General features: G+C 33.4%; 2 protein-coding genes across 4 annotated transcripts in view; both read right to left on the bottom strand.

Annotated features, from left to right (window-relative positions):
* Nucleotides 1-19,833, bottom strand: part of LOC114336520 (ADAMTS-like protein 1) — a 1,384,970-nt gene that overhangs the window by 251,128 nt on the left and 1,114,009 nt on the right. The gene's annotated exons all lie outside the window — the stretch shown is intronic.
* Nucleotides 2,945-7,180, bottom strand: LOC114341936 (elastin-like). The gene is made up of 2 exons (XM_050655015.1): nt 7,019-7,180; nt 2,945-3,560 (listed from the first exon to the last, which is right to left on the bottom strand). Exons 1-2 carry the CDS (start codon nt 7,028-7,030, stop codon nt 3,078-3,080), a joined length of 495 nt encoding a protein of 164 aa, XP_050510972.1. The 5' UTR covers nt 7,031-7,180; the 3' UTR covers nt 2,945-3,077.

Genomic DNA, 19,833 nt, shown 5'->3' with positions numbered 1-19,833 from the left:
ATTATTAAACGATATGTAGTCTCCAAATAATTAATTTAAATTATTTTAAGTACAACTCTCTCTTAAGCCGGGAATATGGGATGGTTTTCTTGCGAAGGGGTTGTAACTCTATAATCGAAAGGCGCGTGATTTAAGAGTTTATTCTTAGAATATAAGCTTTACGAATTAAACTACTATTAACTTTTTTGTAAAAACTTACAGTTTTTCAGTGATTTACGAAAAACCGCTTCATTACATGCATTTTTTTCACGAATAATTAAAATCTTTGATCTTTAATAGCTTAAAAAGTATTGACTTATTTTATTAACTTTATATAATAAATTTTGCTTTTAATTTGTTCTTTTATTGATTTGTGAAGTTATTTTTAATAAAATAATTTTCACCCCCGAGAAGGGGCGGTATTCACCCTCAGAGTAAAGGCGCAAGGTGGTATCATGTCACCTTTGTTTCTTGACGTATCCTCTAACCACTGACCAATTTTCGTGAAAATCGTTGAAGGTTCACCGAAATTGAAGGTAATCGTTGATTTTTACCTTCAGTGACTGCACTATACAAAATAAATTGTAATTTACTGATCTAAATTCGCGTAATTTGGAAGCTTATAAATTATTCAATGATATGTCGTCGCCAAATAATTAGTTTAATGCATTTTAAGTACAACTTTCTCTTAAGCCGGGAAGATAGGGTGGTTTTCTCGCGAAGGGGTTGTAGCTCAATAATCGAAATGCACGTGATTTAATAGTTTATTCTTAGAGTATATAAGTTATAGGAATTATATCCGCAATACGATATATTTTAAGTTTTCTCAGCATTTTTCTCTTATGTTAAATCAATTAAAGGGTTGTTTGGGGGTGAAGGGGATGAGCTCAAAAATCGAAACTATATAATTTCAAGAGCTCATAAATAGCTCGTAATTCTGCCGCAAAAACCGATTCAATATTCCTATTTTTAAGTAGTGGGGTCGGGGCTGACTCAGCCCCCCCACTAAAGTATCAAATTCCTGCTCAGTGGAACGAGCTCAAAATTTTTAGTTTGCGGAATATGAGAGCTCATAAATAGCTCATAAATCAGGGCTATTTGTTTTTTGATTTTTGCAAGTGGGGGGGGGGGGGGGGGCAGCTCAACACGGGTCCTTATAACGTCTATAGATTTATAGGTATTGAAAGGTTGGAAAAGTACGCTACTTAAAATCAATGTGAAATAAACGTGTATGACTTATGTGCTTGAGTCAGTCGGTGGAGAAAAAATATATGGACCTGTGCAATAATGTGCATGTACAAAAAGAATAATCGGTTTTTTTGACTTATATGCATTAGTCTGCCGGCTCTAGACTTTACAGTTTGGGTTTTACTTTCAATTTTCTTTAAGTTGGAGTTTAATAAAAAAAGTTGAAAGAAAATTATATTTTCTTCTCCATATGGTACAATATATTGGTACTTTGTAATATGCCTACTAAAGTTAAATGTTTATATTTTTTCGCAGTTTTCTAGATTAAGAGACGAAGCAATATAGCACTAAAATCGGCCTTACCTCCGAAAAAAAAGTACAAGACGGATCTTAATAATTCTTTTTGCATTTGATTCGTGAATGCGCCAGGAAACTTTGTGAATCGGAGCCATGATATAATATTGAAAAACTGCATACAAAAAATACATTTTTAAAGTGCATCTCAAACAGACAATAAAAAAAATTCAGAACTCGTCAATTATCGGCGGAAATGAGTTCAATTTTGTTACTCGGGGTCTCCGGGTAACAGTGATCTCCGGAGTAACTGTTGCAAAGGGTTACCTACTGTTTACCTCGTCATTAAAATTCATTAAAAAATTAGTCAAAAATCATTACTCGGGGGTTTTTGGGGCCGCTAACAACGAATATGACATCGGAAGTGATTTTCGGAGTACTTGGTGCCCAGGGTACCTACTGTTTAGCTCTCTTGTGGAGTTTTCGGCAAAAAATTCAGTAAAAAATTAGTCAAAAATAATTACTCGGGGATTACTCAAACATCATTAGTTACGAGATAAACAGTAGGTACCATGGGCACCAGGTACACCGGAGATCACTTCCGATGTCATATTCGTCGTCAGCGACCCAAAAAACCCCGAGTAATTATTTTTGACTAATTTTTTAATAAATTTTTTGCCGAATACTCCACAAGACGAGGTAAACACTAGGTACCCTGTGCACCAGGTACTCCGGAAATTACTTCCGATGCCATATTCGTCGTTAGCGGTCCCAAAAACCCCCAAGTAATGATTTTTGTCTAATTTTTAATGAATTTGCCGAAAACTCCACAAGACGAGGTACACAGTAGTTACCCTGGGCACCAGGTACTCCGGAGATAATTTTTGACGTCATATTCGTTTTCTGCGACCCCAAAAACCCCCGAGTAACAAAATTGAACTCATATCCGCCGATAATTGACGAGTTCTGATTATTTTTTATTGTCTGTTTGAGATGCCCTTTAAGAATGCATTTTTTGTATGCAGTTTTTCAATATTATAATCATAACTCCGGTTCACAAAGTTTCCTGACGCATTCACGAATCGAATGCAAAAAGAATTATCCAGATCCGCCTTGTCCTTTTTTTCGGAGGTTCAGTGCTTTATTGCTTCGACTATAAGTTAATTTTATTCAAAGCAACATAAACTCGTTTGATATACTCGACTAAAAACCTTGTTTGGAAGTTATAGTCATACGTACAAAATGTAAAGACTGAAATTGTTTTTGTACACACTTATGACTATTGAAAGACAGGAAGAAACGTACTTTTAATGTGGGTGTAAATTGATCAATTGACCCTAGCTCTGAGGATGGCTTTATAAGCCGAAAGCGCTCAATTATGAATTAAATATTTTACACACTTTAAAAGTACGTTTCTCCCTGTCTTTCAGTATACATACATATGTTTTTAGATTGTTATTTACCATAAAATAAAAGAACTAAATAAAAGAAACTGACATTTATTGATGTAATATATGGTAATAATTTAGAAATTATTTTACAAAACGCATAGAAAGGAAGAAAGAAGGAAAACAAAAGAAAATGATGTAATGTCAGCCACATAAACACTAAACTATTTAATGACCGTGGGTATCAGGGATCCATTGGCCTCCCAAAGCACCTTCGAGGGCACCTCTGGCACTGGGTCCAGCCAAACCGTGTCCAGCCAATCCAAGACCAAGGGGTCCTACGGGTCCAAGACCAAGTCCTACGGGTCCAAGACCAAGACCGAGACCAAGGGGACCTCCAAGGATACCAGGGGCGACGAGACCGGGAGCTCCAAGTACACCAGCGCCAAGTACACCAGGTCCGTGGGCTACTGGTACATCAGGGATCCATTGTCCTCCAAGGGCACCTTCGAGGGCACCTCTGGCACTTGCTCCAGCTGCTACTACTCCGGGAGCGACGATACCTGCAGGTCCGTGTCCGGCAACTGGTACATCAGGAATCCATTGGCCTCCTAGTGCGCCTTCGAGGGCTCCTTTGTCGGCTACGAGACCGGCTCCAAGGAGACCGCTAGCGCTGGCGGCAGCGACTGCTACGAAAAGTACAGCTACAGACTGAAAAAAAACATTGTTCGTTTAGTAAAATATTAAATTAAAATTAATATTAGACTAGAAAGGATCTGTTTTTAGGTGGATGTGAGAGGTGGCATTTGGATTTTTACGGATAAAGTTAGGTGATAACTTCGTTACTAATAATTGACTTATGCTCCTTCTCAAATATGCCCGGAACATTAATAAAAATAATAAAATATTTAAAAATTTCAAAAAATTTGGTTTTTTTTTCTAATTTCTTTGCTTATAATTTTAAAACGATTCATTTTGGAACAAAGTCGTTTAAGAATAAAACAAAGATATTTAAATTTTCTATCAGATACGATTGGTTAAAAATGTCTTAATTTAACACCCTTGCTGCAAAATAGTAATAAATATAAAATAAGGGGGCAAAACAAGCCTGTCTTTATTCAATCTTTTTCCATCACTTAGGTTACACTTGGAACCTTCCTAATTCGCTTAGAAAATTTTTGAAATGTGCTAAAATCGTCCACCAAATTTCATTAAAATTGACTTACTAGATTTTGCATAATGATTTTGCAATCTAAACTTTTTTTAAAAAATTTAAAATTTTTTAAAATCTTGCACAACAAAAACTAGAACATACAAAAATTTGTCAATTTTTTTACGTATAAAGAAGCACTCCAACTATCGAATGCACTTTACAGAATTGAAATCGGATTATTTAAGCAGCCTCAGCAATGTTTTAAAGTTATAAACAATTTTTTGGCTTATAAACAAATTAATGGTATGTCCAGGAGGGGCTCCTTTATTTAGATGGACTTACCCAAGTTTTTTTATGTATTTTGACCCGTAGAATACGAACTTTTTGGGTAACAGTTGATCCGGATGTCGATAAGATTGTTATAAACAAAGAACTTGAGAAATTTCATAACATCGATTTTTCGCAAAATAAACCATTTTTTTGTATTTCTTGGGTAATTCTAAGCAAATAAAGTTCTTACAAGTTTTTTCGTAAGATGCATAGTTTTCGAGATAAACGCGGTGAAACATTCAAAAAATCGAAATATTGCAATTTTTGAACGAGAATAACTTTTGATTAAAAAATAAAATAGCAATTCTGTTGACAGCATTTGAAAGTTTAAGTCAAATTATACCGGTTTTAATTATTTGCATTGCTTAAAATTAATTTTTTTATTATTAAACAAAGCTATTTGTTTATAAGCCAAAAAAATTGTTAATTTTAAAACATTGCTGAGGCCCCTTAAATAATCCGATTTTAATTCTGTAAAGTGTATTAGATAGGTAGAGCACCTCTTTATATGTTAAAAAAAATTAGCCAACTTCTAATTGGTCTACTTTTTGTTCAGAAAGATTTTAAAAATTTTGAACTTTTTTAAAAACATTTATATTGCAAATTTATTATGCAAAATCTATTAGGTCGATTTTAATGAAATTTGGTAGACCATTTGAGTAAGTTATAAGAATTTTCTAAACGAATTACTAAGGTTCTAAGTGCCACCAAAGTGGTTAAGAAACATTGAATAACAACAAGGGCATTTTGCCCCATTATTTTGTATTTATTGCTATATCGCAGAAAAGGTAATACCTACCTTAAGACATTTTTGACCAGTCGTATATCATACAAAATTCAATTATATTTTTTCTTCTTCACGACTTTGTTCCAAAACGAACTGTTTTAAAGTTATAAGCAAAGAAAGCAGAAAAAAATCGATGTTTTTCGAAACTTTTAAATATTTTAATTTTTTTAATAATGTTCCGGGCATATTTGAGAAGGAGCATAAGCCAATATTATTATTGAAGGTGTCACCTAACTTTATCTACAAAAATCCGAATGCCACCTCTCACATCCAAAAATACACGTTTTTTTACAGATTTGTCCTGGCCTATAATTTAATAAGACCAATAATTGAGGGTTATGTACAGTGGAAAGGGGTCTAGTCCTTTTCACACATGGAAACTTGATATTATCAGGAAACTAATATCATCAATGTCACTCAATTAGAACAAGTGAAGACAGTGGAAAGGGGTGCAATACTTTTCACATTAAAACTTGTGGATTCTGTGTTATCACTGATTTAAACAACCTAAACAACATACATAATTTAAAAGTGATACATTGAATATATCACAACAAAGATAAGTCAATAAAGAAGCTAGGTATTGGAATTATACCAATGTCTCTAAACAATGGATTGACTATTAACTAGATAGTGAAAAGGAGTGCAATCCCTCTCATAATTCCAAATTTGTATTGGGATCAAACAACATCAGTCTTAGTAGACGGATTGGAATCACAGGCTCTTAATATTAAAAGAGGAATACGGCAGGGATGCCTCTTGTTGCCCCTGATTTTCAACGTTTTCAACGCCGAAAGAATTATGATCGTATAGAGGAAGTATTAGTAAAAATTGCTTGAAGGATGACTACCAAAATTTCTATTAATGATGATTACCTGATAAACAATTTATACCAGTATAAAGCGTAGTCAGACAAGGTGACTCGTTAAGTTCACTGCTCTGTAATATATTAATGGACGAAATAATAGAAGGAGTACGTAAAGGTCACAGTTACAGAATGGAGAACAAAGAAATCCAAATATTATGATCTGCAGACGACGCCGCATTAATCGTCGAGACAGAGGACGATCTCCAAAGATTAACACACATCTTCAATACAACAGCCAAGAAATACAATATGGTAATATCAGCAGAAAAAACCAAATGTATGACAACATCTAAATACCCACTATAATGTAAAATCGAAATTGATGGGAAAATAATAAAGCAGGAAGCAATGTTTAGATATCTGGGAATAGATATAACCAGTTACGGACATGTTGAAGAGGAAGTACGACAACAAAGCAAGTAAAGCGGAGGGATCTCTTAATGACACAATCTGGAAGAATAAATACCTAAGACGAGTCACAAAAACAAGATTCTATAAAGCAGCAATTAGACCTATATTGACATACACAGCGGAGACAAGACCTGACACATCTAAAATGAGACGATCACTAGAAACAACAGAGATGAAAATACTTCGACGAATATCAGGGAAAAGTTTGTTGGATAGGGAGAGGAGCGAAAACATAAGAAGATAATGTAATGTAGAAGACATAAATTCATAAATGGATGGATGACAAAACGGAAACAGCACGAGATAAGTCACCAAATGGACGAAGAACTACCTATTGGCAGACCAAGAAAAATACGGTGCGATAATTTAACCAATTTAGGAAGCTAATATTGAAGAAGAAACAGGCTTTAAATCCTACATACAAGAAGGAAGAAGAAGAAGAAGAAGTTTTCTCTGATAACAATAATTTTTTGGCAAAACTGAAAATACAAAAAAATGTATTTGAATAAAAAGTGAAGAGACGAAAACGAAAAGGAAAAAGGGGAAACTTATCATTTTCCTTTTATAGTACGCACTCGTATAACACATTGTAATAGGTAATATTGAAATGAAATACTTACCAATGGGTTCATGTTGTTTTAATGTGTTGATACCGGAGAAGTGATACAAATATCTGCTATTACTTCGTATTTTATATAGTGACCGATAACCTTGTCCACACCCAAATAGGACACTAACAGTTATTCACTTTCCGCATGTATGCACATAGGGAGAGTAAGATATGGTGAAAAAATCAAAAAACTGAAAGATTGGCGTTAGGTTTGTGTAAAATTGCATCATTATGTTAGGTCAAGAGATTCGGCTACCCAACACAACAGACCTGTTTTCGATCAATTGTATGTACGTAAACTTAAGTATACGAGGTTGGAATGAATTTTAATAACTCTATAAATTTGAGCTAAAAAAGTAATCTATTTACAAAATTTACTAAAATTTTATAATTTATGAAGGTTCAAAATAATGTGAATTATTGTATCATAAAGTATAAATAGACCAAGCACTAAAAGCACCGGAAAATATTGATTTTTAAATACAGCACCTAGAGACTTCCAACTTTTTGCATTATATTCAGGATAAGACCAGGAAAAAAGTCTATAATAGAAAAATGGGTGGAAATGCATACTTGCATTTTAAAGTACATAATATAACATATATCCAAAAGTGCATAAACATTTCAAAATCCATATATTAACCCTTTCATTACTGCGGGGACATGGGACATATATGTCCCAGCGGATTTAAAAAAATCGGCTTGCATCTATTTGTCTCCAAAGCCCATGTTATTTGAACGCATCTGTATTTTTAGACATGCCTTACTAATTCCTGAGTAGTATGCCACATCACGTCTTTAACCTAAAAATTAATGTTAACTAAACACGTGCATCAACAATTAGTAAATAATCCAATTTTAGTAAAGAAAAAATGGCTGTTCTGTTTTTTTAACCGATTATTTATAATTTAGTTGCTGATTAACACAGGTTAGTGATATATACTGTTTATTTTTTATATTGTTTTTACCATTTTACCATAATTTCTAAACGGGACTCTGGTGTCCCAGTAGTCTTTTATACCGGGTCGTATTTATCCCATTCGTATTGTTTGGTTGCAGACTTACTATGGCACGTAGACGGTTTCTAACGCAAAAAGAGCTTCAAGAAGAGATTGAAAACCTCTCAAATTGGCCTCAAGTGCCATCTACGCGACGGAGGTCGGCAATCATCATAGCTATTCGGACTATAGAGACGGCTGATCTGAAAAGTTCATTTGATGTACAATCGTACCATACTCTCAGGTTGCGCAGCCACGATCTTCTGCGTCTCCCTATGCTTCTTTTTCCTTGAATATTTAACTTCATAATCAATTGGAGCAAGTGGTATCTGTCTCCACGTGGAATATGTCCGAGGTATTCCAATTTTCTTGTTTTGATGGTAATTTAGATTTCCATTTATTTATTCATCTTTCTCAGAACCTCTTTGTTCGTGACGTGTTCTGTCCACGATATTTTCAGAATTCTTCTGTACACCCACAGCTCGAATGATTCGAGATTTTTATTGCTACCGCATTCAAGGTCCAAGCTTCCATTCCATAAAACTAAGTCAAGAAAACGTAGCATCTAGCCAATATAACTCTTAGCTCCAACTTCAAATCTCTTGTGCAGAGCACTTTTCTCATTTTGTTAAAATTTGCTCGAGCCTTTTCTATTCCGACTTTGATTTCCTGAAAGTAATCACTTGTGGATTTGAACATTGTACCAAGATATGCATATTGGTCGACTCGTTCTACATTGGATCCGTTTATGAAGAGATTCTCATTATTTCTTTGAGTTTTTGATATTCTCATAAATTTTGTCTTCTTGAAGTTCATTGTCTTGTCCAAACTCCGTTATTCTGGTCACCACCCTCTAAGAATCCCCAATATTTTCGGCTAAGATGACAGTGTCATCCGCATATCTAATGTTGTTAATGGGAACTCAATTTACCTTTATTTCAACTGTTTCACCATCAAGAGCTTTTTTCAAGATGTCTTCCGAGCAGGCATTAAAAAGAGTTGGCGACAACACGCACCTTTGTCTCACTTCACGTCAGATTTCAATTTCCTTTGACAGCTGATCGTTAACACGTACTTTTGCTCCTTGCTTACAGTATAAATCCGATATAATCCTGAGGTCCTTGTAGTCTCTCTTTTTTGATTTCATGACATGCATTAATTGTTCATGTCGTACTTGGTCGAATGCTTTATAAGCACACATATATATCGTCCTATTAGAGGTAAAACTCACTAACTACACTTCAGAAAGTGAAGAAAAATCGATTTAAAGGTACAAATTGTTTTTTAAATTCACCTAACTTGAATATTGGAATTTTTTAAGGCAACTTTAAAGAATAAATAAAAACAGATATTTTAAGCCATGCTTCGTCACAGCAACTATAATATAATCAATATTAGATCAATTTTTGTACTTGATGAGTTATTCCATGAACGCAATTATTGGATATTGAGAAGTTAATGCATTTGTCCCCATGAAGTATCATGACGTTGGGATTCAAAATGAAAGAAATAAGTAACAAAAAATACATTATATTACAAAATGTAAAATCTAAAACAGATTATCTAACGTCTAACGGAACTAAAGCTGTTAAGAGGATCGGAACGTATTTTCGGCTGCAATGCTATTCAAATGGGGATTCATTTTTTTCAAATCCTGAGAAAACTAATAAGTATTTTGGAAAAATTTAAACGCAGAATGAAAGATTACGTTATTAGCGAGGGCCGAAAGTCCCTGAGAACTTCTACAATGTTTATTTTAATAAGTTACAGGGGTGAAAAAACTAAGAGAAAATTTAGTGTGATTTTTAAATTCAAATATCTCATTCAAAATAAACTTTTTATTTATTCTAAGGGACTTTCGGCCCTCGGTAATAATTTAGTCTTTCATTCTGCGTTTAAATTTTTCAAAAATATTTATTGGTTTTTTCAGGATTTGAAAAAAATGAACACAATGCCGTGGTAATATTTTCCAAATCTGTCTTTGTCTTACAACGCACTCAACCGAATATAATATTGTCAGCATATATTGTCAGTCAGACACTGACAATCAGTGACAATTTTAAATATTTGACATTGCATCGGAAATATTTTGAGAAATTGATTAAATATTATTGATATATAGTGTATTTGATAAATAATTGATTTAAGACGTGAACTTAATAAAAAGTTATTTATTGTGTATTATTTGTGAAAGATCCAAGCAGAGAATACATCAGATATATCCTGTGATCCAAGTATTTTGTTGTTAGAGATGTTCAAAATTGTAAGCGTTCCAAAATAACAACATATTATTAAAAAATCACTTTAACACTTTTCCTCTTTTCTCGATTGATTATTAGTTTTTGTTGTACAAATAAATTATTACAATCACTGAAAACATAGTTAGTGAAAAAATTATCACATTTATTAACTGAATTAATAATTTGCAATTATAAAAATAACAGTTATCCAAGAACATTCAAAAGCCATCTCTTTAAATTAATTATGACATTTTCAAGTAGAATGACATTCTAGTAATGTTTACATATCCACACCAGTGTGAATTTTACTACACGTAATTTGCCGTGTAAAGACAGAAAAAGTAGGGATACACGTAAAATATTTGCGAATTATGTACCCATAGCCTTAATCTGGTAACGGTAATGAATAAAAAGTTAATAAGCCATTAAAGAAGTTTATACAAAACAGTCTGTTATTTAAAAAATGAACAATGAGTTTCGTTCTTTGAAAATAAATGCAATTCTTTCGGCATTTATGACAGCCCCAAAAGTCGCCTGATTAATCGCAAAATAGATTATGGTAAGTACCCTTTATGTAAGCTATCTGTTAAAAAGAAATTTAATCTCATATTTCTTTAATTAACCGCCGAACAGATAATGCACACAAATATAATATACAGTTTCAACAATACAATATAAGACACAAGTCGCCTGCTTAATAGCAAAATATATTATGTTACCCTTTATGTAAGCTATCTGGTACAAAGAAATAACTGAAACTCATTTCTTTAATCGATCGCCGAATAGATAATGCACACAAATAATACACAGTTATGTTTTAATGTATTGTTTGAAAGATCACTAAGTACCTCTTCGGGACTCCAGATTGTAAGAAAAAATTCACAAGTGCAATAATAAGTTTTAATGAGTTTTACCCTGAAACCAAAAATCACAGAGTGCACTCCAGATTAGGAGTTCAAGTCTGAAACCGAAATTCACAATAATGCACTTAGTGAATTGTACCATAAATTACCTCAGCAATTAAAAGGGCTAGAGCCCCAGGTGACTTCTCTAGGGCTGGAAAGTACCGTATTGAGTTCAAATTGATGAAATTATCAAAATCTCTAAAAAGTGCACTTCGTGAGTTTTACTTCTAATAGGACGATATATTGATTGACGTCCAGGCATATCTATAGGTCTTAGTATATTATGTGAAAAAGAGCTTCTTGAGTTTGAAAAACCCAAATTGAGTATCATTAATGTCTATGTTCAGTTTATGATATATTCGGTTATGGATAACTTTCAGTAGTAACTTTAGCACATGGGACATCATCATGTGTACATATTATGGTGTTTAGTTATTGTTATTACCCTGTATATTGAAGTTAAATACAGTTTACCGGTAAATTCTTCCCACAACAACAAAGCGTATATAACGCGGTTACAATTATTACTTAAGACAACTGGAATTCCGTCTTACAGAAATGTTATCAAGGTTTTGCTATAATTATAATCTATTCTAATACGCTCCAGTGTAACAATGTTATCCCAGCGACTAAACTAGTTCAAATAAGAAAAAAATCTATAAATTTGCGATATTAAAAATTCAGATATAAGAACTGCTTAGGAATTGTAATTGTTCAAGGCTGCTAGACAACTTTTAAATGTTATATGATAAGAATTGATTTACCGATTCAGCAAACGGAATAATCAACTTATCTTACTTATCTAACTGGTTCATATATGTTTCGTTATGTATCAATTGGTAAATGTGCTGTTTACCATGGCTATTTACACTTCTAGGGTGGACTTCTTTAGCCTCAATGTGATCAATCGATTATATTGTATTCGTTCTTTAGCATATTTGTTTATTTTGTAACATTTGGGCTGTAACATCCTGGGCTCAGGAGAACCTGGAGCCCAGGATCTTTTCTCCTAGAGTTTTGAGGAAATTCGATACAAAATCAGTACAAACTCGTTACCCGAGGTTTTTGCTAACCTTGATTACAGCCCTAAATAATATTTTCACAACCATCATACTGAAAATACTAATAAAGTTGAATTTCGAGCTAATCAAGCAGGCTTTAGACGAGATTCCTGCTGCCTAGATCACATTAATACTGTCAGAGTAATAACGGAACGATCGGCTGAATGGAACACACCACTATAATGGTTTTTGTCGATTTCGAGCGTGCCTTTGACAGCTTATCTCATGCTGCTATGTAGAACATTTTACAGCTAGGAACATTTTACAACTTTCCGTTATAAAGTCATTATACACTGAAGAAAAATGCAGCGTGACACACAATGGGATCAACAGTGATAAATTCAACGTACTTTCTGGAGTCAGACAAGGATACGTGCTTTCTTCATTTCTTTCTAACATAGTTGTAGACTGTGTTCTCTCCAAACTAGACTCCGACAAGAGGGAGATACAATGGCCGTTAACCACACGTCTAAGTGATCTAGAATACGTCGACGATATCTGCTTCTTAGAAAAAGGGTTCCAAGATGTGGTGGACCAGTTGGAATACTTTCAATTGAAGCAAATAAAATCGGTTTGAGAATAGATATTAATAAAATCAAATCCATTAGAATAAACGCAAGAAACAACATACTCCTTACTATTAATAACATGCAGATTGAAAATGTGCAAAATTTTAAGTATCTTTGAAATAGCAGGAAGCTGAGGTACAGAAAACGATATTCGTATGAGAATACGAAAAGCTCAATAAGCATTCAGCATGCTCAACCCTGTTTTAAGAAAAAATCCGAATATTCTACTCAAATGGCATGTCTCGTCTACTCTACGGATGTGAAACCTGGAAAGTGACAAAAACCCTTTTAGACAAACTGCAGGTCTTTATTAATAAATGCCTACTAACAACTGTTCATTCATATTTTCTGGTACAGCCTCACCAAAAACGAAGATTTTTTACACCTGACCGAACAAAAAAGATAGAATATTAAAAAATTGGGTCCAGAAAGTGGGATAGACATAATCCCTCATGAGACATTTTTGATTCAGTTATTCATGTCCAGTTGTCCAGTCAGACAACTTTTCCATTTCGTAAATATCTTCTTCTTCTTCTTGTGTCACTCCTATCGGAGATTGTAGATCATCAAGGCTATCCTGACCTTGTTTACAGTTGACGTAAAAAGTTCATTAGTGGTGCAGCCAAACCACTCTCTTAAATTCCGCAACCATGACATTCTTCTACGGCCTGGATTGCGGTTTCCTTCTATTTTTCCTCGCATTATATTTTGAAGTAATGCGTATTTATGTCCTCTCATCAGGTAACCCAGATATTCGAGTTTTCTTCATTTTATCGTTAACAAAATTTCTGGGTCTTTTCCTATCCTTCGTAATACTTCAAGGGTTGTGACTCTTTCAACCCAACTTATCTTCATCATTCGACGGTAGCACCACATCTCGAAACTTTCAATATTTTTTATGTTGTTCTGTTTAAGAGTCCAGGCCTCTACACCGTATAATAGCGTCTTAAATACGTAGCCTCTTAGCATTCTTAATCGTAGAAGCATGCTTATATCTCTGTTGTAGAAGAATTTTCTCGTCTTTATGATGGTGGCCCTGGCAATTTCGATACGTCTTTTTATTTCATTGTTTGGTCTCCAGTTTCGTTTATTAAAGTTCCCAAGTATTTGTAACTTGATACTTTTTCAATTTGAATGCCGTTTTTACTATTATGTGCTGGTTGTGTCATGTTTTTACTGAAGACCATATACTTGGTTTTTTTGATATTGTTGTTTATGCCATAAGAGTTGCAAGCAATACTTATATTTCTAAGTAATCGTTGTAATTCTTCTACTGTTCTGGCAACTAGTACAGTGTCGTCCGCGTATCGAATAATATTTACAACCTATCCATTGATTACGATTTCTTCGTTTGCTTGCAAAAGGGCTTCCTGGCAGATACTTTCACTATATACATTAAATAGCAGTGGTGACAAAATGCATCCCTGTCAGACTTCTCTACGTATTTCTATTGCTTGTGATGTCTCATTTTCTCTTTTAATTTTAGCTTTCTGATTCCAATATAAATTGAGAATTATTCTCAGATCTTTATTATCTATGTCTTCTTTTGCAAGAATATCTCTTAGCTTATCGTTGGCGTACTCGGTCAAACGATTTTTCAAAATCGATAAAACATGCATGCACTTCTTGATTAACGTCTAGGCATCTTTGTGTAAGAACAGTCAAACCGAAAAGAGCTTCTCGAGTACCTAGTCCTTTTCTGAACCCCCTCTGTGTATTACTAATATCTAATATCCGACTCCAACTTTTGATAAACTCGGTTGTGGATGATTTTTAGAAATATCTTTAGTAGATGGCTCATTAAAGATATTGCTCGATGTTCTGAACATTCTTTTGCATTGGATTTCTTTGGCAGTGTAACGAATATAGACAACAGCCCTTCTTGAGGTACAATGCCAGTATTGTATACTGTGTTAAATAAGTGCAATAGTATACCTATTGAGGAAATATAGAGGTTTCTCAACTTTGGTGAGTGACAACTGGAGTACCCTTAAAAATTTGTTAGACAATATCAAATAGAAAAATCATACTTAATCTAAATAGTCAGATTCAAACTATAATTGTTACATTTTACCGTTAGAAATTGAATTAAATAATTTTTTTGCACGATTGATCATTTTTGACTGTTTACCGTGACAGATTATACGTCAGTAGGTGACATTTACTAGCAACTCGACGGTAAGTAATCCAACCCGACGCGACGGTAAGTACTCCAGCTCGACGGTAAGTAATTCACTTACCGTCGAGTTAAAAAATCTCTTAATTTTAATTTATTTTTTGAAAGAATAAAGAAAACTAACGAATTATTTATTAATATTGAATCTTATGGTACAATTTGTTAAATTATTTAATGAAATCCCACTTGTTTGGGCTGTGGTTTCACTTCTAACAAAAACTCCTGCAGAATCGCATACATTAGTAGTATTACTAGTATTGCACAATATTTTTTCGGCAAAATCTATTTTATTTTGAAGAGAATCTTCTACATAGCTTTCTGCCACTGTCAATGAACGCCAACCTCCATGACGCTTTAATCCGAGGACATCAACACCTTTATTAGCCAAAAGCGTTGCTGATGTCCTCCTGAACGAATGGCCAGTATAGTTCTCGGGATTAGGCAAATTTAAGAAATTGGCAATTTGAGAAGGCCAGCCCCCGATTGTCCCTTTCCCTATTACTTGAGCACAACATTTTCCTTTGGCGTATCTTAAGAACAAATGATTTGATTTTACTTGTAATGGACGAAGTTTTATATACTTTTGCAGAATTTCTAAATATGGAATTTTATCGTCTGGTTTATTAACGACTGTACAAGTACGCTGGATATTCGTTTTTGTAATGGGTACTTTTACAATCATTAAACCATCGGTTTGTTGGATGTCATTCATAGTAATATTATATAATTCTTCTCTTCTACAGGCACCAGATATTCCCAATATCATTGCGACCTAGAAATTATGAAAAAATCTTCATTAGAGTATTTCTTTTACCTAAACTAGCTTATATTGCCTTGTGAACTAGAAATTCTTCATCCGTTGCTTCCATAAGAAATTTTTCAAATTGCTCCCGTGTAAAAATGCTCGCTTTCTTAGGCGTATAGCCAACATTTTTTCTCTTCAAATACGCGATCAAAGTTGAAAACTTGGAAATATCAATGCCATCATAAAGAAAAACGGTGGATTTAATCATTGAATATTCTGCCCAGAGGCTTCCAGAAACTTTCAACTGCATATGTCTTTGAACGAAATATGCCAATAGAGTCTTTTCTTCGATTCTTAAATTCTTGCCTTCGCACCATTTTTTAAAACTTTGGTAGGTATTTTGATAAAGGATTTTGGATTTTTCGGGAATAATTGCGGAACACCCTTCTTCCCAAGCCCGTTCAATTTCTTCAAATTCACTTTCGCTCATATTTTAATTTATAATAATCAAAATTGTACTTAAAATTATTGATAACTAAATAAAAACTCAATTCTCCATTGTTGTTATGCACCCTAGTTACTACCTAACAACCAAAGTATCTATCTTGATAAAATGAATGAAACTAGTCAATATGACGAAAATGTTTAATTTTATAATTTATAATGGTATCAATCGTGCAAAAAACGTTATAAGCATGTCGAACGTTAAGGGTAACCGATCTCAGACAAACAATTGTCTTCGATCGGTATAAAACCCTTACCGTTCTCCATACTTAATATACTATACTTAAATACATTTTTATAACAGAACACATCGATGGTATAGTGCACAAATGTGGTAAGTACAACTTTTTTAGAAAATTGATAAGTACACATAGTACATTATTTTGACCCAAAGTTTATTGTGCACAAATGTGGTAAGCAAATAATGAAACGTGTAAGAAATACAAGTTGACATAATGTGGTAACTGCTAAATATAAGAAAAATTAAAGAAGCCAAATGTTGTATGTGCCCTTACCACAAATGGTTTCTCTTCACTGTTCTAATATTATGATACTTCTGATGATAAATAAATATTTGTATTCATTCTTTTTGCGAATTAAACAATTTTTTCCTTGATATTTGTTATTTAATTTCATTTAGAAGCTTGTAGTATATACCTGTCAAATGGGGTATGTACAATATAAGAAAAGTACATAGTGGTACAAAGTGGTAAGTACATACCTATAACTTTCAAATGGTTGTACTGTAAAATGTTAGTTTTTGCACTTACCACAATTGTGCCCTATGCCATCGACATATTAACTGACTTTACTGTTATTTAGATCATTTTTATATTTGAATTTCAAATTGAAAAGTCATGTTATACAGTAAAGCTAGAACAACCAAACAGAAATGCTTTTAATATAAACCGTAAGCCGTAAGCATGAGAATGACTAAATTACGTCAAGGTTGAATGCCTGGTAATGTGATTTTCGATGGAAATTTCAATCTATTGCTGATTATGTTAAAAGTAGAGGGATGAAGTAGTAGAAAATTACCTTATACAAACAAGCAATAGCAAATAAAATACAGAACGAAGTATAAAACACGCTATCGTGTATTGTTAGTATACAGAAGCATTAGATATGTAATATCTATAAAAAAATTATGGATACTATCAATTTTCTTACACATAGACCTGGGCATTGGGACAAAATAAATCTAAGTGGAAATGCATTTACAGTGTTTAAATGCAACCAAAAGTGCATAAATGTCAAAATCACTATATTAAGGACCATATTTTATTACTCGAGGCTTTTTGGGGTAGATAAACATGAATACGTGATTACAACCGACCCCGTGAGCACCTAGTGGCCAGGGTTATTGGTAAGGCACGACATCTAGAGTTTTGAAGGTTTTAGGGGCACTAAATTGGTAAAAACAAATTACTCGTGGGTTTTTGACGTCTCCATAAAAGAATATCATCAGTACCGACCCCTGAAATACCTGGTGCCCAGGATAACTGCTAAGGCACCTCATCTTCTATAGTTTCGAAGGTTTTCAGCACTAAATTAATGTAAACAGATTCCTCGGGTGTTCTGTGGTTGCTGAATAAGAATATGACATCAGAAACAATACTTAAAGTGGCTGGAGCCCAATTTGATTGCTATGTACGTTATATTCTGGAAATTTTGGGGCTTTCTGACATTAAATTGATGCAAACAGAGTATTCGGAGGATTCGGAGGTGTAGGCCTCTGGAGTATCCGCTATTGTAATAATAACTTTGTTTACGACAGCTCGAAACAGATTATCTGTGGTCTCTCCGGTGGTTTAGATACCCCCCTCGGAGATTTTGGAGCTAAGATGTTCTTCTTCGGCCTGGTCCACTTCTTCCGTCGATCTTGCCCTGTATTATGAGGTATAGAAGGTTATACCTCTCTGGATGTCTCATTACGTGGCCTAAATATTGTAACTTTTGAGTTTTTATTGTTTCTGGTATTTCTGAAAACTTCATTTCTTATTCGAACAATCCAATTTATCCGCAATAGTCGTCGATAGATCCACATCTCAAAGGCCCCCTTAATGTCTTAAGGGGGCCTCAAAGGCCCCCTTTACTGTCTCTGTAAGGGTTCAGCTCTCCATGACACACAGCAACGTCGAGAGTAAATGTAGCAGCATATTAATCTGATTTTAAGGTTTAATAAGATTTTAAGGAGCAAAATCTGATGCGAAAAAAGGCAGCACACACCTAATAACAGCAATAAATGAGAAGTAGAATCTATGGCATTTTAGGATTAATAGTGCAGTAACTGAAGGTTTTCACCTCCGATTTCGTTGAACCTTCATCGATTTTTATAAAAATTGGTGAGTAGTTAGAGGATACCATAACGAACAAAGGTGACAGCATGCCAACTTGCGCTTTTACTCTGGTGGTGAATGCCACCCCCTCTATATCGATAGAGGGACAAATTATAAGCAAAATTTGTTATATAAAGTTATTAATATAAATCAATACTTTTTGAATTATTAAGATCACAGATTTTATTTTTTTCTTAAAAAAATGCATGTTTTAAAGCTGTTTTTCACGTATAACTAAAAAACTATGAGCATTTACGAAAAAGTTATTATTACCAAAATTGAAGATAATATAAAATTTAACACTCCTTACTTGAAGAACCAAACAAATTTTAATTCAAAGTGAATTATGGGTAACTGAATGTATATTTTTTTCGATGAGTACTCAAATCTAAGTATTCAGTCTTAAATTACGGGAAAACTGTGCATTTTATAAAATATACCTGCTAAACACTTCGGTAATACTTCAAATACTTCAAAGTACTTCGGAATACCTATCAAATGAGCTCAAGAAGAAGTTAATAGCATTAAAATTACGCAAGTTATGATGAAAATAAGAGAACCCTTTCGATTTTTTTAGGAAAAAGTGAAAAATAAAACATACGCAATTTCCACAAGAATTAAATTTATAGTAATCCTTACTAAAATTTAATAAATTACTTTTAACAAATTACAATAATTTCTTTATAGTAGTATAAGTAATGATTTCAACAATTTTAACCGGTTTAGAATGCATATTAAAAAAAATTTATAATTTAAATTATAACAGCATTTTTAAAATTATCGTAGTTTTCATTTTCTTTTGACAATAACTCCAAAAATACTCAATATACGTAAAAAATGGTATATAACCAAATTTTAGTTTTTGCTGTATTACATATTTTACCAGTTTTACTATTTCTGTAGGGTAAAAAATAATCGAGATAGGAACGTTTAAATCTTAAATTTTGTTGCGAGAACCATGTAACCAGAGCCATTTAACCTTTTATTTAAAAAAAGTAAAGGGTCTTAAAGATTAAATTCAACGCGGTTTAATAGCACTTGGAATTAAGTTTCAAATGATTTTCAGGTAAACTTGATATCGTAAAAATTGACGGAGTTATTTAATTTAAAATTACACACTAACATTTTTTGGAAAAATTTGTAAAATATAAATTTTGAAAAATTATTGGATCATAAATTTTAATGCAATCAACTTGTTCTGGGGCTCAGTTGATAGATATTTCTAAGTACTTTGACAAATGTTTAATAAGTTTATGATATAAAATGCATCATTTTCCCGTTATCTAAG

Source organism: Diabrotica virgifera, chromosome 6, assembly GCF_917563875.1.
Source record: "Diabrotica virgifera virgifera chromosome 6, PGI_DIABVI_V3a".
Taxonomy (NCBI): domain Eukaryota; kingdom Metazoa; phylum Arthropoda; class Insecta; order Coleoptera; family Chrysomelidae; genus Diabrotica; species Diabrotica virgifera.
The sequence above is the reverse complement of the archived record's forward strand: the minus strand, read 5'-3'. Positions and strand labels throughout refer to the sequence as shown.